The 23,342-nt window shown below is 34.0% G+C and overlaps 1 protein-coding gene across 1 annotated transcript; it reads right to left on the bottom strand.

Annotated features, from left to right (window-relative positions):
• Window positions 1-679: 679 nt before the first annotated feature.
• Window positions 680-1,459, bottom strand: LOC131171988 (auxin-responsive protein SAUR72-like). Its single transcript, XM_058132881.1, has one exon. It carries the CDS (start codon window positions 1,258-1,260, stop codon window positions 832-834), a length of 429 nt encoding a protein of 142 aa, XP_057988864.1. The 5' UTR covers window positions 1,261-1,459; the 3' UTR covers window positions 680-831.
• Between the last annotated feature and the right edge of the window lie 21,883 nt (window positions 1,460-23,342).

The following is a 23,342-nucleotide window of genomic DNA, read 5'->3' as shown; positions in this document are numbered from 1 at the left end:
TAAAACTGCAATTTTACCTAATCAAGATTAGGTGGGAGATTCTTACTGTAGCAAACGAATCGAATCAAATATTACTGAAATAAAATTATGCTATTTTGGCAATTCTCATGCCCAGTTCCCTTATTTTTTTGGCATTTTCAATGCACAATTCCCTCATCAGAGAATATAAAACAGAGTTGGTGACGACTTAATGGTAATCAAACAAATAAATAACGAAAATTTTGTAACGCTTCTATCATACTAGCTGCTTTGCAGTTGTGAAAAGACGAGCATATCCTTTCAAAATGACGGAACTGCCCTTTCACGGTGTTTCATATTACGTCTCTACCTCACATTGCGATGCCCCCAACGCCGTCAACAACCACCGCCGACGACACAGGACAAATAGCCGAATTTCTCCCGCTCCCGGAGAAACTCGAAGATCCTATATTGTTCTTAATTTACAGTCGAAATTATTTTTGAATCTTTTAAAATTAAATTATTTTTCTCAATGGAATTTAATTAAGAGCGCATTCTCATTAATTAAACTATATTTAATTTCTGGTCTGTATATCCAACCATCCATTGTCGTGCATTTTCATAGAAGAAGCAAACCAGAGCAGAAAAAAACAGGCATTACGTAAATTTCCGTTGAAGCTTCAGTCCCTGATTTTTACAAAGGACATAGGAAAAAAACAACTCTTTTAAACTTCAGGTGACTCTGATCATTCATCATAACACAAAAAGCATATTTACAGCAGAAAAACAAAACTAAAAAGATCTCTTGATTTTCCTCTGTATATATAAATCAAGGATCTCCCCAAAAAAGAAAGAGAAATCAAGGACTAATTTTTACAAGTAGTCATCGGTGAATAATGAACCCAGGAGGTCTTCCAGGTCACGTGACTCAAGGCCGAGTCGAAGCGCTTCCATGATTTGCTCAAAAACCAGCACGTGACAAGGAATCCTCAACACTCCTTTTTGATCGTAGCCGTACTCCTGAGCAGACCTGTTAAGAAGCTCGATGAAGATCGGGTGGTTCAGCAGCTCTGCGCTCACCACAAACCGCTCCATCTCGTCTCCGACGTACACAGGCACATGACCCTCAGGCACGGACTTTCCTCCACCGGCACGCCGGGCCGGCTTCACCAAACACCGAAAGGACTCCGCTCTGCGCGCCGACCTCGAAGCGGAGCATCTGCGGGACTGTGAATCGGAACGCAGAAGGCTGTACTGGGAAGAGTCGGCGACTCGAGAGAGGCGGCGGATTAGCTGCTTCATGAATTGCTTTAGAGCCAGGAAATGAGCAATTTTGGGTTCACTGAGCGCTCCGCTCCAACTTGTATCAGACAGAAAGAGGGTGTGCAGGCTTTTTAGCAAAACAAAGAGTAAGAGACAGAGAGAGTGAAAAGATGGAGCGGAATACGCGGAAATGAACAGAGAGAATGGTTGGGAAAGAATGGGAATAGGATATGAAGGGTGGTGTGGAAATATATAAAGGAAGAAAGAGGTACACATCGAAAGGTGATGATAGAGGAGAGAGAGAGAGAGAGGTACAGGTATAGTACCTGCCTGGTACAATTGAAGTGAATAAACATTTTCTATTATTTATTTATTTTTCTACTTTTTTTTAGACACACAAAAATTAATACGATAGTTTTAAGCCGATTAGTGTTTCCTCTAGCTTATATCACAATTTTAGATTGAATATATTTTTAAAATTTATAAAAAAATTTAAAAAAATATATTTCGACACTTATAAATTAATTTAATTAAATATTTTACTATAATATCTTTATTTAATTTTATAATTTTATTTTTATCCTTGTTATATTCTTTTTCATAATTAAAAAAATTTATTTTTCTGTAATAATTTAAATAAATTATTTATATTAATTTTAATAAATTTAAAAATTATTTTTATTAATTTGAATAAAATATTTTTCTACAAAATACTTATTTATTAAATTTAAAATTAAATTATATTGTAATATGATTTATATATATTATGATAATATTATAATAAAATATTGAGTTAATATAATTTATTATTTGAAAAAATAAATTAAAATTATTTTTAATTATTTTAATAATAAATATACTTGTAAATTACTATTTTACATAATGTATAAATATTTTAATTAAATATGTAATAATTTAAAATTTTAAATACTTATAAATTTATATTAACTTATAAAGTTAATTTTTATAAATTAGGTCAAATATTTTTTTTATTCATATTTAATAAAAAATAATATAGTAAAAATAACTAAATTAATAATTTAATAATTGAAATTTTATTTATGGTGCTGAAACTTTCACATTATCCTTAGTACTTGAGATGGTAAAAATAATTAAAAAATTACAATGAAAAAATAAAGATGAAACAAATTAGAAATAACATATATGTATATATAAAATTGATCTCCATTGAGACTCAAAATAGAAACATCATAACTTCAGAGATAATTGAACAAGCTAAAGCTATTAGTAATTTTCTTACTTCAAAGATAATTAATATATAAGGAACATTAAATTTTAATATTTTTAAATATTTTATTATTTTTAAAAATACAAATTATTTTATATAATTTTAATTAAAAAATTAAAAAGGTTGAAACTTCAATTTTAATCTTTCATGTAAATGATTTATGTACTAAATCAAACCATATTATGCTATTTTATAATATTTTTGTTTTAAAGTAATTTATAATTTTTTGACAGATGGAGATTTTTTTCGGGAGAAGAAAAAAAAAAAAAAAAAAAGCAGGTTGTTTCCGTAGTCCGTTGCAGGACAGTTCCGTGACTCTGATTTTCTTCCTTTTGAAAACGCCTTTGTATTGTGGCTCTGCCTGCCTATGTGTCGATCTTAACCGCAAATTCTCCATTTTTCACGCCGTCTTGTTGTTCGTATAATTCACTACCCGATAAAACGCAAAATGCTAATGCGCATCAGCCTTACGCACAGCATCAGAGGTTTGGGGAGATATGCTAGAAACGATACTCTCATGATTCTTTCTTTTGGGCTTAAAGAGAAGGCAAGTTGTGCCGTCTTTTCAGATTATTGCTTTGTGGAAATGAAAAAGAAAAAGAAAGCGAAAGCAGGTTAATCTGTCTCTTGGAGCATTTAATCACATCTACAATTGTCCTGAAAACACAATGCTTCAGCTCAGCTCTGCACATAATGGCAAAAAAATGTGGACACGACAAAAACAAAAACCGAATCTCTCTTTACAAAAGTAAGTTTGTACAAATCCTATCTTATCGCCCCTTTAATTCTCTTTTCACTTTCATTTTCAAATAATTTGTTTTACACGTGAAATAGAATATTTTTTTGACATTAATATGACATAAATTTTTTGTGGTTTAATAGAATATTTTACAATAAATAGAATATTTTATTTTTAAATTTACCACTAATTTTTCAAGTTAAAATTATCAATAAGTTCTTATTTATTTTTAAATATTGTTATTTCATTTTTAGTCCGTTGCTATATTTTTGTATTAAATTTAAAGAGATGTATTAAGATTCACATCAACCGAATAAATGGGCAAAATACTTTTTATATAACTTGAGCAATTTTTCATTCTTAAAATGCTTTTTAATATGAAATTATCCATTCATATTAACTTCTCTAAATGAGAGAAATCGTAGAAACACTCTTAATTTCCATTATAATTGTTCTTGCATTTAATGATAAGCTACACAATTATAATGTTTAATAGCTCAAGTGTGTTTATATTTTGTAACTTTTTTTTTTTGAGATAACCATAAAAAACGAACTTTGTATTTTTCAAATTTTTTTAATTCTACCCTATATTATTAAATTACTAATTAAATCCTGAACTTTTTAACTCTTAACCATTATACTCTACCGTTAAGAAAATTATCATCTCACTAACAAAAAAATTACATAAAATGCCACTTAAGTATGGTTTCATTGCAGTTAATATATAAGAGAAAAACATACATTTAAAAGAAAAGAAAAAAAATATATATATTTTTTTGATTTAATGTAAGTACCTTATAATGATACATATTTGACAAGCTGCGCTTAAATAATTCTTTAATGTTGGTAGATAAAATAAATATATAGAATTATGATACATGAAGAGACTGAGAATATTTATTTTTTGGTAGGAACATGTATTTTTTATAAGAATATATTATTTCAATATGCTAATATGAAAAGTACTGTAAATTATTAAAGTTACATTTTTACTTAGCATTTGCATGGCATATCTTTTAGTGAAATAACAAATTTTTTAACAGTTGATAGAATTGATAAGGGTTAAAAAAATTTAAAGGTTAATTGATAATTTTCATGGTATGAAGTGGAATTATAAAAAAATTAAAAAGTACAAAGTTTTTTTGACAATTGTCTTTTTTCTTAAGCGAATGAGAAGTCGAAACGCGAATCTGTATTGTATTCTTTCAGCCACTTAACCATTTCAAATTAAGTTATATTTTTATAATATTATTTATTCAACATATATATATATATATATATATATATATATATATATTAATTTTAAAAGTCAGAATATGGAGTAATTTTTAATAAATTTTCAATATCAATAACCATTAAATAAAGGATTTCTGTTGACCAAATTAATATGGACAAATTTACATGCCCTTCTTTTAAAATCGATAATTTTACAGGCAAGTGCCTTGAAATATAATTATTGCTAAAGGAATAAACAGTTAGAATGGAATTTTAGCAAATCAATGATCAATTGTAGTGGGAAACAAATCTATATGACGTTTGATCTGAGTAACATCATTCATTATTACATTATTCATATTTGAACATCCAGTTAATTGTTAAACATATGTAATATTAAATTAAGAAAAATCATAAAATATTAAAAATAATTCTTAAAATCATCAAACTAAATGATTAAGAATTTTAAATTTGATTAATCATTTGGAAGATAGAAAAAAATATATTTTATAAGAAAATAATTGGGTGGCTTATGGTAAACCAACTGCACAACCTGTACTGAATATCCCCTGCTGAATTTGGGAATTCGTATATTTTAACATAAAAATCTTACTATTTTATAAATAAAAAAAATTAAAATTGTGTGTCAGAGTTTATCCCTCCAGGCTTCAATCGTTAGTGCAGTTTTGAGTTTTCACGCGTCTGAGAGAGACCGCGTACAAATAGCGGTGCTCCTCAACTACATATGATTGCTCCCACAGCTGTCAAACTCAAGGAAAAAAAAGTCAATACACGCTTGTTGATCTCCACCATCCATCATATTTACTTCCAATGAAATTGTAACACACAATAGCTCACGCTTGCAATCGGCGTTCTTCAAATCATACCACTCAATTAACAGTCAAATTATTCTAAGAAAAACTAGTCAAAAAGGAAAATCATGTTGGTTAATGAATCGGTGATTATTGTTTATTACTTAAATGGTTCCGTTTGTCCGAAGTTAGGTTTTATTCTATAATAGCATTGTATGTGTAATAAGTCTGTAAGAAGTTCAAAAGGTCATCATTTTGGAGGGGTTAGCTAAAAGCCTTTGATTCAGGAGAAAATCAAAGTGTTAGCTTTGGAATTTAGTGTCAATTTCAAGAGGAAATCAATTGTAATGATGAAAAAATTTGGAATGAAATGATACCCACCTCTTATTCATATTTATTATTTATATTTACTTGTTTTAAAAGAATCAAATATTGTTGGGTCGTGCATGAAAGTAACATGTAATTTTTCCTTGCAAGAAGCATCCTCCTCTCTTAAGTAACATGTAATTTTTCCTTGCAAGAAGCATCCTCCTCTCTTACACACACATTTGTGAATTATGATCCCATCTAGAATGTCCATTTTTAATTATTATTCATTTTTTAAAATTTTAATTAAAAATGTAAATTCAATATTTCACAAATTTTCTTTTATTGATGAATAAAATACACGCACATAAGATTAGTAACAGGAATAAACCCTTTCTAAAATTATGATCAATTTTAACAGAATTCTTGTTTCTATACAACCTCACATACACAATCTATATCTGATGTGGGATCCCAAAAGACCAATATCTCACAATTTTAAATCACACTAACATTGATAACTAAATCAATATAGTTTTTTATTCATTATGTTACGACCAAACCTATGGGCCGGACCGGTACTAGGACTTAGACCAGCCTAAAACCCCCGAGGCCCGTAGTAAGCCTGACTAATCCTTAACCCAATCCTAAGGCCCATTTAAGCCAAATTTCAAGAATTCAACTGGACAGAGTCCAGCCATAATATAGACCATACAACGAGGAGTTTTTGACTCGCTCAATCTGTAAACATAATATGTATAACAATTTGGGGAGCTCAACTCACCCTCTACATACTCATAATGGCATAAAATCAAATGGGAGCTCAGCTCCCTCATCCAATCCAATCATACGCACACATACATGTATTTAATGTTCTTACAAATTCAATATAATATTATATTACAGTTCTAAATTGATTAAAATATTCCTAACACATGCGGAGTCTATAATTTAGTAAAATTATACAAGCATAACAGATATTAATAGATTGCCTGCGAATGAGATGTAACATCCTCACTTTAGCGAGTCCGTACAGCCTACTGTTCCGGTGACCAATGTCGGTCCGGGCAGTTAGAATGTTTGAAATTATAAATAGACTAGAGTGAGGAGTTATTAAGAAACTAAATAATGCTCATAAAAATCAAGGAAAATTTTAGAAACCAAATACACTAAGGTTAAACGAGCCGAAACACCAGGGATGGGTAACCCGAAAGGGAAGTGACGGTGAAGGCCGTTAGCAACCCTAGACCAGGGAGAAAAATTTTAAAATAATTATTGGGACTCTAGAGAAGGGTCATTGAGGTTCTTATGGCATTAGAATGCCAAGAAAATACATAGAAAAATTTTTCTATCTGTATACACAATTTTTGCTCGGTAAGCCAAATGGAGGGCATTTTGGTCATTTCGTCTTCAGAGATGATTTTTGACCAACTTGTCCATTTATGCAAGTGAATTATATGACATAAAATATGAACAAATATTAATGAAAATTTATTTTAAAATGAATAGGCAATGAAAGAAAAGAAAATGAAAATAATGGGATTTATTACCTCATGCTTATGTAAGCATGAGGTAATTAAAAATGCTATGGCCAATCAAATTAAAGCAAGACAATTAAAATACAATAAAAATAGAGAAAGGAGGCAGAATTCTAGAAACCCAAACAGCAGCCCTCTCTTCTTCTTCAAGCCGCCCCATACACCTCTCCTTACTCCACCATTAACAAACCTTTCAACCTCCATTTCCCTAGCTTCCTTTCACTAAAAACCCTAATTGTTAACACAAAAATTTGTTCTATCATCTTGGTGATTCTTGTGGAAGCAAAAAGAAAAGGAAAACAAGAATTTGAGCAAGTGGGAAATTCACTCCATTAGAGGTTAGTGACTTAAATTAGATTTTCTCTTTAAATTCATGTTGAAGGAGCATGATTGAGTGTAGAAGTGCAAAGAAATTTAATAAATATCATGTGTATGCCCATCCTATAATTTTGGCAGTCATGGATGTGGTAAGGTTTTGATGATTTTCATGGAGCTAAAATGGTAATAGGGCTGCCTTAACAATAGTCTCTCAAGTAAAATGATGAAAGGCTAGTTAAATGCAAGATTGGAGATGATAGGGTTAGGGTTTGAGTATAAAATGAAGACTTTGAACATGTAATGGTGAAAGTGAATTTTAATGGTCAATTAGTGACCATTTAGTGATGTGTAAATAAGAAATGAAGTGGCTTGTGTAGTGGGAATTGAGATTAGTGTGGCTGCCCTTGGTGACCTGCAGAATTGGACATGAGTCCAGCAGGTTTGGGCAGCAATAACTTGAACTATAGAGGTCCAATTGGTGCAAAGCCAAATGGACATGAAACTAGACACATAATGACACAACTTTGGTGAAGAAACCATGCCCAGAAAACCAAACCAAGTTGACCAAAAGTTTGCCCTAATATGGGTGACCTGCAATCTGTCTGGGCAAAATGATCAAATGAATAGTGTTTAGTCATTTGGCCATAACTCAATGTAGAAAGGTCCAATTGACCCGAACTTTTACCAGCAACAAGCTGAGATATAGATCAACAACTTTCATGAAGAAACTTGACCCAAATTATGACCATAACCTAGTCAAATTGCCAACCAAACTTAGGTTACCAAATCTGGCAGAATCAGTTTTGCCTAGAATTTTGGAATCTGTCCAATCCGGCAAGTTATGGTGTTTAGGTCATAACTTGAGCTAAAAAACTCCAAATGGAGTGATTCAAAAAAAGAAATTCAACTAGATAAAATAAGGAACAACTTTCATGTTGATCATTTTTCCAAATTTCCACTGCAAGAGTGACTAATGGAATAGTAAACCCAAGGCTTGAAAACTGAAAATTATGTCCAATTCACATTAAGCTTAGAGATGGTATTGGCAACCAATACCAACAAGTTTAAAATGCAAAATGTAGTATGTTGATGATATTTAAACTAATTTACCTATTGCCAATGCAAAAGTCAACATTTTAGTTGACCAATGAAATGAATAGTAATCATAAAAATTTTATTTCAAAGAATTACATAAATGAAAAGTGTTAAATGCCCTAGTAGGCCTAATGTGATTGGTTTGGATAGGTTGGCATGCCAATAGGGTTCTGTTAGCAGTACTGCATATGGCTTCATGCCATTCTGTATTTCATGGCTTTCCATGTCATTCTGTGACATAATAGCCTTTGGCTATGATATTGAGTTGTTATACTCGGGTTTAATCCCCGATGATTATTACAGCTTATTAGCTGTTCTGTTGCACACCGGGAGACACAATGTGACCGATGGTGTGATGGTCCGAGGTACTTAGTACCCAAGCACTGGTTACCCATTTATCCAAATTCAACTAGTATAGGTTACTCGGGCAATATTAATAAATCTTACCGAACTTTAATCGAATAATATTGCAATAAATATTTGAAATTAAGTCTACCAAAAAATGTAAACATATATTCTGCATACATGTTTTTATTTTATTTTATTTTATTTTATATTGTCACCACTAAGCAGAATTGCTTAGAGCGTCACTTTTGCCACGCCAGTAATCGAGACATAGTGGGAGTCCAGCAGACCTCATACAGGGTGAGTTTTCAGATCTGCACTCAGAGTTCAAAGTCACCTCACAAATTGCAGTGCATTGGTAGGACATTAGGCTACCTAAATCTTTTGTATTTGTAAACTTTTGTTATGTTTATTATAAACTCATGTAATCATATTTTTGCTGTAATTACCTATGAGCTGTGTTCAGAAATAAATATGAGTATTTCTCATTGAATTGGGTGTGATATGAGATGAATGTGAATTTTGAGATACTTAATTGATTTGAGAAATTGTTGAAAAATATTGGTGGTTGACTGAGATTGAGATTATAATTATATTGAAAGTGTTTTTAAACAGGTTCAGAAGAACTATTTTCCAATTTATAGCCGGCACTCTGCCGGATTTTCTATAAAATTTGAGAAAAAATTTAGATTTATCAAAAATTATAAATAAATGAATAAAAAGGGATTAATTGAAATTGAAACATGAATTGGTGTTCCGACACACTGAGTGGCATAACTTACTCGGCTATACTGTAGACGGGTAAGGGGTGTCACAGGAGAGAGACAAATTAGAACTCAACAAAAAATATTTTGTATCCTGAAAAAATAAGGTAAACAGGAGTAAACGTTCAACTCAGAGAGTAAAATACCGATTTTAACCATAATTTCTATAGTTATCTAAAGTTAATGTATCCTAAAGTGAAGGAACAGAAGCGTGAAAAACACAAGTTTATACCATTGAATTAAAAAATTTTCACCTAGGGTCACATGCATCATGCAAGATTTATTTGATTTCAATGATAAACAACATATTAAAACTCTTTTAATATGTTTTTGGATCTGTATTTGCCATTTAAGATTTTAAAATTAATCAGATTAATTTTAGAACCCTATATTAGATCAAGAACAAACACACTAACCTCTTGATGCACTGCAGTGTATTCGTGCCTTTCAGATGTGTCTTCAGGATGCCAGATGTTGTCCCTCTAGCTTGTCCACACCAAGAACACCTATGGCAGCTCTTGAACAGCTTCTAAAGCTTTTTCTATTATTTAGAAGATCAAGTTCTGCCTTTTAAGAGATTAAAGATGTAAGCAGGACACTAAAAATAATTTCTAGTATTTTTAATTCAAGAGATTGTTTGCTAATCTCTTGGAATAGATGAGAGAAGAAGATGAAGAGAAGGGAAGCCTCTTGGGTGGTGGCACCAAGGTTATTTGCTGCTGGTGTGCTATTTTCTTTTTATAACAATACTTATATAGCTAGGTCAACACATTAAACCCTTGACACATGTCACCCTCTGATTAGTTCTAGGTTTAATTGACCCAATCACATTGTGCCAAGTGTCAAACCTATATTTAATCTTAATTTTAATCATCTTACATAATTAAAAGACATTTGGCAAGCTTATGTGTAGTGCCATGTGTCACCATCTCATGGTGCCACATGTCACCTTGTGAAATGACCAAAATGCCCCTGTATCTTAATTTTGAGTTTTTAACCTAAAATAATTATTTCTCTTCTTCTAATCAATTTATATCAAATATAAATCAATTAATTAGTCTTTATTAATTAATTTCTCATTAATTAAATTCATATTTAAACACTTTAAATATAAATTTAACTTATACTATACATCTAATAATCTAGATTTGGTTTCAAGTCATGCTAGGGACTTTGCAATCTAATTGCAAACCAAACCTATTTAATTAATCAATTAAACTCTTTAATTGATTAATTAATTAGATCATATTTAATTAGGTGATAACTTGTGTATGTGTGTGACTTACTAGGTTCTTCACTAATTGGCAATGAGACATGATATTAACTCTTAATATCATCAGAACTCTTTCTTATCATAAATGATTTCTCTAAATCATTTTATGCACCTCATAGACTATGGTTAACACCTAGCATAGCATGCCATGGCCACCTAATCAGTAATAAGGTTTACCTTAAATGAACCTATAATCATATGTTACCATGCACTAGAATCTCTCTGTTACAAAATTCCAACTCAAGCTGAAGTCATGGTTTATGTCAAACCCCATTTGCTATAAATATTATGTTCTCTTTTAATTTCAGTTCTTGATTAAAAGATTTTCTCATCAGAAACTATTTTCTGAATAAATCTATCTGTCCTGGCTAGGAACTTGAAACATCAAGAATAATTAAATGAACATAGGATTTTATCCCTATTTACTTAGAGGAACAGATTCCATCTTGATTAACACCTACCTCCATATATAACTAGTAGGAGCCAACACATGCCCATGTACCTATACATAGTACAAGTATGAAAGCAGTATCAAACTCAAACCACCTATATACAAGATAATTGTGCTATCTCAGGTCTAAAGATTATATACACTGATATGATTTATGACAATACATTGACAAGAGTAAACTTCATGTGCTTGTCATAAGTGTCACTGGTTCGGCCTACTTATCATTTATAAGTGCCTATCATGTTTGTTATATGGCATGAGTGTAACACCCTAGGCAAATCCCACATCGACAAAACACGGGAGAGATGCTGGGTTTATAAGTTGGTGGTTCGTAATCCCTAGTGACGCGTTTTAAAACCGTGAGGGCTTCGGCCCAGAGCGGACAATATCAGTAGTGGGCCGGGCCGTTATAATTGTAGTATCAGAGCCGCTCCGCGTGCAACCTTGAGCGATGGTGGGGCAAACCTCAGCGAAGACGCTGAGTCCCATAAGGGGGGTGGATTGTAACACCCTAGGCAAATCCCACATCGGCAAAACACGGGAGAGATGCTGGGTTTATAAGTTGTTGGTTCGTAACTCCTAGTGACGCGTTTTAAAACTGTGAGGGCTTCGGCCCAAAGCGGACAATATCACTAGTAGGCCGGGCAGTTACAATGAGACTCACCATTCCATCTTATTTATATCTCATATAAATAACTTGGGAACAAACATGAATACAATCTTTCTGGATAAGTCATGTCCTTATTATGAAGTATCATCGATTATGAACCTATTTATGATACTTTATACTAGAAATACTGTCACTCATATTCTTAACAACTTAAGAATAGAATTTCTAACAAAATATCAATGGACATTTTCTATTACACATAAATATATTATGTAAACGGAAAAGTGAAAATGCCTTTTATTAATAAAAATATGTACAAGATACATACTAAATGATATGCTCTAGGGCATACTACTAACTTGAAGAGTAGAATGCAACACCATCAAAATTTTCATATAAATCACATCATAACAGTAAAAAGGCAATTTGAAGCACTCACACACCCAATAATGTTTAAACAATACATATATGGGAGCTGATCCTCTATACAGCTCTCTTAATTCAATATCTGCCAGCAAGTGTCTCTCAAGCTGGACTTTCGCTTGATAAACCAAATGCAGGGACTAGCGAGATCATCTCGAGCCGTATCTACCCCGACTTATCCATAAAGGGATCGGTCCCAAAGAAGCAAGCTCTAGCAGCGTCTACCCATCCTGTCCATAACTAATACCACACACCACACGCACGCCAACACACGCACACTACTCCAAATTACCATAAAACAACATCCATAGCATATTATCAATTAAGAATGCAATATAAAATGTGCCTAATGTTTAACTACATAGATATATATTTATAAGTGATGCATGGACATGCCTAAACATATAATAATATTGAAATTATAATTAAAATTAATATTTTACTCACAGACTTGAACCGAGGTCATTGCGACGGCTGGATGGAGGGGGAAGGCTGTCTCGGCTCACCTGACAATTTCATTGTAATTATTTAATATATTTGACTCAATACAAGTTTAGAATGGATCAAAGACTGTAACGATCGGGAATCAGCCACTAGAGGAATTGTCCGCTTTAGCCATAAGCCTCACGATTTTGTCCCATAGGTGGAATGGAGAACTTCCCAGGAGGTCACCCATCCTAGGATTTCTCTCAAACGAGCACGTTTAACCCTGGAGTTCTTTCAACTCTCCAGGCCATTCCACCAAAAGGCGCCTCTTGTGATTAGTTCCCCCATCTTATATATCATTACTTTTGAGCCCAAGACCATCTCCGTGCTTTGCCGATGTGGGATTTGCCTAAGGGATCATCCTTGCGCAGGACCTTTTTCCCCCCCTTTCGGGACTCAGCGTCCTCGCTGAGGTTTGCCCCATCATCGCCCAAGAGGACACGCGAGCGGCTCTGATACCAATTGTAACGATCGGGAACCAGCCACTAGAGGAATTGTCCGTTTTGGCCATAAGCCTCACGGTTTTGTCCCATAGGTGGAATGGAGAACTTTCCAGGAGGTCACCCATCCTAGGATTTCTCTCAAACGAGCACGTTTAACCACGAGTTCTTCCAACTCTCGAGGCCATTCCACCAAAGGCGCCTCTAGTAATTAGTTCCCCATTTTATATATCATTACTTTTGAGCCCAAGACCATCTCAGTGCTTTGCCGATGTGGGATTTGCCTGAGGATCATCCTTGCGCGGGACCTTTTTCCCCCTTTGGGACTCGGCGTCCTCGTGAGGTTTGCCTGACATCGCCCAAGAGGACACGCGAGTGGCTCGATACCACTAAATGTGACACCCTTTGCACTACGATTGTAGCCAGCAAGTTATGCCACTCGGTGTATGAGCACTCTATTTTATATTTAGTCATTTTTATTCTTCCTTTTGAATATTAATTGTGAAATATATTTCATTTATTTAAATTGTAATTTATTTGAGGTTCCTAAAATTTATAGAAAATTCAGAGTATCGCTAAAAATAGAAAGCAGTTCTTGAACACTGTGAAAAACACTTCCTATGATCATATTCAATCAATCCCACTCCAATTATCAACAAAGTCTCGAATAATTTCATCAATTTCATTTATTTCTCAATCATTCATCTCATGGTACTCATATACAATTCACATTTTGTATCACATTAAGTTACAGCAATTTCTTAACGATTCCTCTTTTTATCATTTCACATCATCATTAGACTCAAATCATAAAAAAATTCTCACATGTGATTTATAATCACAAATTACAAGTACTTACAGTAATACAAAATTATATTACATTTGTTTCAAATACACATGATAAAATAAGAGTTTAATTACAAAATTTACAAAAATCTCAAAATACAAAATGGGACCTAGTGTCCTACCAATGCACTGTGGATGGTGAGGTGACACGGATACTATGCGTAGCGTGAGCGCTTACGAATCGTGGTCTCACTGGGCCCTCTGTCCAAATCTTGATACCTCTGGCGTTGCAAAAGTGACGCGCTAAGCATAAAGCTTAGTGGTGCCAATAATACAAGAAATTATAATATGCAAATAAAAATAATAATTTCCTTGCTATTGTGTTCATAAGAAATGAATAATTACTAACTTATTGTTTAGTCAAGGGCTAATAATGTTTTATGATATTAATTTCTTCATGCATTTCGTTAATTATTTTCTTCATGATCTTGAGCTTTTTTTTGTAATCATTCCTGATACTTAATTTTCGTATTTTCTTTAACAATCAGTTCAATTACAGTTATACTTTTCCATGCCCAAGTAACCTATCTTTGAGCATTCGATCGATAACGGGTCGTTGGCATTGGACACCGCGGTGTCTCGGGCCGTCATACCATGGGACGCAGAACGTCAACCACGTATGCAGTCAGTATGGCTAAAAAGCCATGATATCACATAATTGGCATAAAAGCCATGAATACGGGCATAAAGCCATGAATACAGGCATAAAAGCCATGAATACGGGCATAAAGCCATGAATACAGGCATAAAGCCTTTTCGCGATCGCTAAAACAATACCCTATTGGCATGCCAAACTATCCAATCCGACACACATGTCTAGGCAATACAAGGGCACATAATATCATTAAATGTTCATAAGTTTTATTATTTCATTTTATGTTCCAATTATCGTTCATAGTATTTTAATTTTATTTATAGTAGAAGCATAAATCTTCAAATCTCATTTTTATATAATTTATGCATTCATCATACCATTCACGTTAATTGCAATTTACATCAATCGATTTTCATGTACCATTTGTACATCGAAATATTTCCATTTCTCTCATGATGAGAGCAATTAACCCATTTACACATCCATGTGATTCATCTAATCGTTACAATATTTATATGAATTAGTATTCACATTATTACCTCTCATGTACCAATTTTTGTACAAGGTATTATAATCCTATTTGAAACAAAGACGTAAATCCTAATGATAACTTTATCTCATTTATACTCTAAATAATCCATTTGTGTTAATTACATTTTATATTTCAAGTTTGTTTCAAATAGGATTATAATACCTTGTACAAAAATTGGTACATGAGAGGTAATAATGTGAATACTAATTCATATAAATATTGTAACGATTAGATGAATCACATGGATGTGTAAATGGGTTAATTGCTCTCATCATGAGAGAAATGGAAATATTTCGATGTACAAATGGTACATGAAAATCGATTGATGTAAATTGCAATCAACGTGAATGGTATGATGAATGCATAAATTATATAAAAATGAGATTTGAAGATTTATGCTTCTACTATAAATAAAATTAAAATACTATGAATGATAATTGGAACATAAAATGAAATAATAAAACTTATGAACATTTAATGATATTATGTGCCCTTGTATTGCCTAGACATGTGTGTCGGATTGGATAGTTTGGCATGCCAATAGGGTATTGTTTTAGCAGTACTGCGAAAGGCTTTATGCCTGTATTCATGGCTTTATGCCCGTATTCATGGCTTTTATGCCTGTATTCATGGCTTTATGCCCGTATTCATGGCTTTTATGCCAATTATGTGATATCATGGCTTTTTAGCCATACCGATCGCAGACACGTGGTTGACGCTCAAGGCCCCATGGTATGACGCCCGAGACACCGCTGTCCAATGCCAACGACGTTATCCACCCAAATGCTCAAGATAGGTTACTTGGGCATGGAAAAGTATAACTGTAATTGAACTGATTGTTAAAGAAAATACGAAAATTAAGTATCAGGAATGATTACAAAAAAAAGCTCAAGATCATGAAGAAAATAATTAACGAAATGCATGAAGAAATTAATATCATAAAACATGATTAGCCCTCGACTAAACAATAAGTTAGTAATTATTCATTTCTTATGAACACAATAGCAAGGAAATTATTATTTTTATTTGCATATTATATTTTCTTGTATTATTGGCACCACTAAGCTTTATGCTTAGCGCATCGCTTTTGCAACGCGTAGGTAATCAAGATTTGGACAGAGGCCCAAGAGACCACGATTCTAAGGCGCTCACGCTGCATAGTATCCATGTCACCTCACCATCCACAGTGCATTGGTAGGACACTAGGTCCCATTTTGTATTTTGAGATTTTTGTAAATTTTGTAATTAAACTCTTATTTTATCATGTGTATTTGAAACAAATGTAATATAATTTTGTATTACTGTAAGTACTTGTAATTTGTGATTATAAATCACATGTGAGAATTTTTTTATGATTTGAGTCTAATGATGATGTGAAATGATAAAAAGAGGAATCATAAGAAATTGTCAGAATTTGATGTGATACAAAATGTGAATTGTATATGAGTACCATGAGATGAATGATTGAGAAATAAATGAAATTGATGAAATTATTCTGAGACTTTGTTGATAATTGGAGTGGGGATTGATTGAATATGATCATAGGAAGTGTTTTTCACAGGTTCCGAAGAACTGTTTTCTCTATTTTTAGCCGGTACTCCGCCGGATTTTCTATAAATTTTTGGAACCTCAAATAAATTACAATTTCAATAAATGAATTATATTTCACAAGTTATATTCAAAAGGAAGAATAAAAATGAGTTAAGATAAAATAGAGTGCTCGGCACACTGAGTGGCATAACTTGCTCGGCTACACTGTAGTCGGGTAAGGGGTGTCACATTTAGTGGTATCAGAGCCACTCGCGTGTCCTCTTGGGCAATGCTGGGGCAAACCTCAGCGAGGACCTTGAGTCCCGAAAGGGGGGGAAAAAGGTCCTGCGCAAGGATGATCCCTTAGGCAAATCCCACATCGGCAAAGCACGGAGATGGTCTTGGGCTCAAAAGTAATGATATATAAAATGGGGGAACTAATTACTAGAGGCGCCTTTTGGTGGAATGGCCTGGAGAGTTGGAAGAACTCCAGGGTTAAACGTGCTCGTTTGAGAGAAATCCTAGGATGGGTGACCTCCTGGAAAGTTCTCCATTCCACCTATGGGACAAAACCGTGAGGCTTATGGCCAAAACGGACAAGTCCTCTAGTGGCTGGTTCCCGATCGTTACAATTGGTATCGAGCCGCCGCGTGTCCTCTTGGGCGATGATGGGGCAAACTCGAGGACGCCGAGTCCCAAAGGGGGAAAAAGGTCCTGCGCAAGGATGATCCCTTAGGCAAATCCCACATCGGCAAAGCACGGAGATGGTCTTGGGCTCAAAAGTAATGATATATAAGATGGGGGAACTAATCACTAGAGGCGCCTTTTGGTGGAATGGCCTGGAGAGTTAGAAGAACTCCAGGGTTAAACGTGCTCGTTTGAGAGAAATCCTAGGATGGGTGACCTCCTGGGAAGTTCTCCATTCCACCTATGGGACAAAACTGTGAGGCTTATGGCCAAAGCGGACAATTCCTCTAGTGGCTGGTTCCCGATCGTTACAATTGGTATCAGAGCCACTCGCGTGTCCTCTTGGGCGATGCTGGGGCAAACCTCAGCGAGGACGCTGAGTCCCGAAAGGGGGGGAAAAAGGTCCTGCGCAAGGATGATCCCTTAGGCAAATCCCACATCGGCAAAGCACGGAGATGGTCTTGGGCTCAAAAGTAATGATATATAAAATGGGGGAACTAATTACTAGAGGCGCCTTTTGGTGGAATGGCCTGGAGAGTTGGAAGAACCTGTGGTTAAACGTGCTCGTTTGAGAGAAATCCTAGGATGGGTGACCTCCTGGGAAGTTCTCCATTCCACCTATGGGACAAAACCGTGAGGCTTATGGCCAAAGCGGACAATTCCTCTAGTGGCTGGTTCCCGATCGTTACAAAGACACCCTAAGTCGTGCTGATAATTCAGCAGAGTCTTCCCTATACCTAGAACCTACCCAACCTGCAAAAAGGTTCAAAAGACACTTTTATATTCCCAGGTCACACAATCACAACTCAATCACATCACATGACCCCTCATGGGCCCATCCAAACAGTCAACCACCATAATTTGAAAAATTACCATTTAGTCCATACAATTAATCCTTTTGCAAAAACTACCTAAACGAGCTCTAAAAATTCTAAAATTTTGTTCCGGGGTCCTTAGCAATATGATTAATCTAATTCAGAATGAATTATAATTTTCCAATCTACCACGAATATTTTATGGATTTTTAATCAAAACTAGGCACTAGATAATTAAGAAAAATGAGGTTTTGGGTTTACTTATGCCAATTCCAACCCTTGAGACACGTCCAGGACGCCTGAAAATGGTGGGGTAGCCTATAACCTCGACCCGATTCAAAAGCTTTCCTAGTAGCCTACCTGTCGGGTCCTTGCAGACCCGAGCAACTATTGAATTTCTGCGAAACGAGCATACCTACGCGAAGCCCACAACACGGGGGTTAGTACATAATTTTTAAGAAATTTGTTAAGCTCATTTAATGCTCGGAAAAATATTGCGAAGTTCCGTGAGACCCACCAGAAAACGGTGTAGAAAATTTTTGAAATAGGTATTGCCGCGAAGCTCTTGTTGAGGGGAGACTCCGGTACTCTCGGATTTTTCATGGGATTCATCATTTGCGATAAATTTAGCCCAAAAGTCGAAATGGGCTAAAATTTATCGAACAAAAATTGAACAAACCGCTCAATAGATTTTTGTGTTCTTGGTGTCTATTGAAAGCTCTCGAGGTATAGATGAGTTTTGGAATAAGATTCGGTCCAATCAGTGGCCGGATAAGCCGGAATCGACCCGTGAAGAGGAAGGGTCGCGCGCTCGCAAGGGAGTTTTGGGGCGATTTTCAGTCGGATTGGAGCGTCGGCCAGGGGCGGGGAGTGTCCCTGGAGGTGCGCTGGCAAGCTGGGGACGGAGGGACGGCTGTGAGGCGGCAAGGGGAGGAGAGAGGAGAGAGAAAATGGAGAGAAAAAAAAGGGAGTCGGGACGCGTGGGGAAGAAGAGAAGAAAAGGAAAAGGGCTGGTCTGATTCGATCGGCTCGACCGGATTCAGTTCGAATCCGCCGGTCCTATTCATGATACACGAAATTTAATTTTTACTTTGTTTTGAGACAAAAAATGATGCCCAAAAATTTCGAAAAAATTCTAAATAACTCAGAAAAATTTATAGAGTTTAAATATATTTTTAATTTTACCACGTGGTCTTTAAATTAATTTTTAAAAATTTTCAAAGTTTCACATTTTCGAAACATTAAACTCGATTCTAAAAATCAGAAAATTTCAAAAAAATTCTCAACTATTTAATACAATAAAATACTAATATTTACATATAAATTAATTTATTTAAAATTTAGGAGTGTTACTCATTATTCTAATGATTTTGGTTGCATTCATTAACATATCCAAATTTAATGGCAAAAAAAGAAATAATTAAGTATTTGAATAATAAATGAATTAGGACAAACCATATGAAGATGAGAATCCCATTACGAAAGGTAAAAGAATATGTTATAGGGTTGGAACGAGGCATAAAAAATTGTGACAACTTCAGTCACCTAATTGATAAATTCAAAGACGATAGAGCTTATATCTACAAAAAAAAAAAAAAAAAAAAATAAAGACGATAGAGCTTATCAATGTACAATTTAGCCATTAATATAATCACTTATCAGAGGTTATTCCTAGGTAGCAAAAAAGAGTTTTGCCTGTCATTAGGGATGAGGACAAGCTAATTATAAATGGTATATAAAATCAAATAAATTAAATTACCCTCCAGAGATAATTGATTCCCTTAGACAATATATATATATATATATATATATATATATTATTTAATTTTATTGTTGAATTGGGTTCATCTTCTTGGTTGGGTTTGGTTAGCTCCATCCAAACCAACAATGCAAACATCAAAGTATTAATGAGGCTGAAAAGAAAATCAATTTATTACTTTGCAAACATCCAAACCAAGGGTGTACGGGGCAATGTTCATTGGATAATTAGGTCTTAAGCTTGAAATTAAGGGTGTACGGTGCAAGAGTGTATGGTGCGGGGTGAGGTGGCATTTTTAAAGTACTACTAAGTAATTAGTGGGATGACAAAATTGCCATGGTGTGCGTCTTTCCTGTGTATAAATATTAAAAAAAAAAAAGAGTAATTAAATGGTATGGAGAGTGGAGCCCATCTGGGGTTGGAGTGGGGTCCAAGAAAAACCCATCATAGCCACGGAATTTATATGTCAGCAGTTTGGCTTTAACGATTTTTAAAAACAAAATGTCGTACAGTCAACCGTACAGAGAGACCAAACCCAAAAGCCAAGCGGCCAGCACCCAGTGGTCCCCACCACTTTCATTAATTGCCCGTACACAATCGCAAAAGCTAAAAAGGACAAACAATTAAAAAAATTAATAAAGAAAAAAAGATAGAGAAAATGACGTATGGAAAATGGTGTGAACGCGGACCGGAGATCGTGACATGGAAATCCACGAACTGCTGTCTTTGTGGGCTCTACTCTTTTTAAACTTTCAGTAGGAAGAGCCGCACATGTTACCCGTCGGTTACGCCTTCTCACTCTCACCGTCTCTTTTTATTTATTTACAAGCTTTTCTCTTATGAGAACAATCCCATGGAAGAAGCTGTGAGCTGCTTTCGTCTTTTTAAATTTTCCGAGATAAGGGCCAAATTGCCCTCCACTGTTCACTTCTTTCCTATTGTCCTTTGCCTTAAGCCAAGAGCCGTTGTTTACTGTAATATCTCATCTTAACATCATTTGTAGATTTTTAAAATAACTCTTGGGGTTAATTTTATAAATAATTTCATTAATTTATTTTTTAGTAGTATAAAATAGACTTATAAAGAGATTGAACCGAACCAAAATTATCTTAAAAAAATCAAAATTAGAAATATAAGACCCCATTTTGATTTTTAATATAATTCTGAATTCCATTTTATCAAATATAATGATTTTTTTAATTTAAAAAAAAATTTTTTTGATTTTTTCCCATAACCAAATGATCCGATTTCGGTAAAGTTCAAAAATGGTTTTGATTAGTTGGATTTTAATTACAAGTTGAATGGCTCTATTTCAATTTTGAAGTGGAGTGTAGTGTGAAAGAAATAATTTTATAAAATTATTTAATGTCAATACGATGATAAGTTGAAGAATAGATTTAATTACCATTTTTTAAGGAAATGAGTAGGAAAGATATCAGAGTCTTAGAATTGGCTAAAAGAAAGTATCTCAAGACAAAGCTACTTTGGTAAAAGATTTGGCATACATATAAATAAATTATCTTGAAATGACATTGGCATCATCTTTACATGGCAGGCCGCAAGTATCATCACCCTTTAACTCTCTGTGTATATATATATATATATATATATATATATATATATATATATATATTTATATATTTCGAGTCTTTTCCTATCAGAATTGAAAGTTGGTATTATCTTCTTCCTTTTTTTTTTTTTTTCTAGTTTGTGATGGATTTGGTCAAACAAATCACAGTTTTGGTCTAAGCTTTTGACTGTCAATGCATTTAAATGCCAGGAAATGAACATGATTAGGTCCACCCGGTTGGCTGATAGTCGGTTGAGTCATGAACAAGTGGGCTTTGCCCACCTCATCACACTGAGGTATGGTCTTGCCTTACTGTCACCTTGGTTTATTGTTTAAAACGACAACATATTGGGTCGTTTATGTGGAGTTATACTAAGTGAAAACATTTGATTCGAATTTGTAATATAATTGATTAGTACGAATCAACACGATGTTAAATAAGAGTAGAAATGGAGTTGTCAGATACAAGAAAAATGAAGGATTAATGATTTAGGATTGAATGGAAAATGAGTAAAAAGTAGGTGTGTGTGAAAATTGGTTCTTGAAGGATGAGGCCAAAAACTTTTCTTATTTGGAATTTACTAGCAAGTTGGTGGAAGAATTATTCAGCATCCATTTGATTGCGGATTTTGGAGCTTCTTATGCGAGCTATATATATATATATATATATATATATATATATAAATATCCTTTTTATTAATTGTTGATGTGGAAATTATTCCATATTCCGACATAAAACCCCAGTTTTAGCTCGCATCGCAATCAACATATATATATATATAGCTTAATTATTATCGCTAATTATGCTGATCCAAATTCGAATACTTCTTCTCTTTCATTTTGTAATAATAAAATAAATACTAACAATAAGCAAAGATAAATGGAGGAAAAAGAAAAAGTGTAGTGAGTTGTCTCGTCTTTTACGTGGGAAATTAAATTTGTGAAACCCAGCCTTGAAAAGCAAGGAATCAACTCACAAAGCCATGGGACATGGGATGGTTTCCTCTTTAATTAAAAACGTTTATTTGTTTACTCGATAAAACTCAAAAATTTATATTCTTTTATCCAGATTCTCTTTCCTTTCAGAGGATTTTTGTCAGATGTGTGTTGGGTTTAGACAGGGAAAGAACTTGAAAAACATTGGACTTAATGAAGCCCTTGTTCAAGCCCCATAACTGAAGGATACGGTTAATTAAGATGCATAGAGTTTTCTATGGGCCACCAGCCCACAGTTTCCCTAAGTAATCATAAAATTGAAAGATTGATTTTTTTTTTTTGGGTGAAAGGTCCATTTTTGCCCTTTAATTATTGTCTAATAGTTAAAAAAACCCCTAAACTTTTTTTAGGTCTAATTAAGCCCCTAGACTATTTAAAATAGACCATAAAACACTAAATTTAATAATTTTCAGTTCAAATTGAACCAAACATCTAGCACTAGTTAACGGAATAGTCGACAGTCGTTTAATTCCAATGAACTACCGTCATCTCTCCATTTAATGAATAAGAAAGATTGACACTATCAGGGATTCAATATTACCATTCTTCATTCGTGAGTCCTAGTGATTGAGGGAAAAAGAATAGATTCTTTTTCATTTACGGGGAGATCATTTGTTTCATCTAAGAGTTCACAAAGAAGGCTACCAATCGACAATGATGAGATTGTGGTGAGTTTCTACTGTCGAGTATAAGTAAAAATATGGACAATATGGAAGGAGACAAATAC

The sequence above is a fragment of the Hevea brasiliensis genome, chromosome 13, assembly GCF_030052815.1.
Source record: "Hevea brasiliensis isolate MT/VB/25A 57/8 chromosome 13, ASM3005281v1, whole genome shotgun sequence".
Classification (NCBI taxonomy): domain Eukaryota; kingdom Viridiplantae; phylum Streptophyta; class Magnoliopsida; order Malpighiales; family Euphorbiaceae; genus Hevea; species Hevea brasiliensis.
This window is presented reverse-complemented; position numbering and strand designations above follow the sequence as displayed.

Bases quoted from the DNA above. Each gene is read 5' to 3' on its own strand.
- LOC131171988 (XM_058132881.1), bottom strand. From the start codon at position 1,260: ATGAAGCAGCTAATCCGCCGCCTCTCTCGAGTCGCCGACTCTTCCCAG.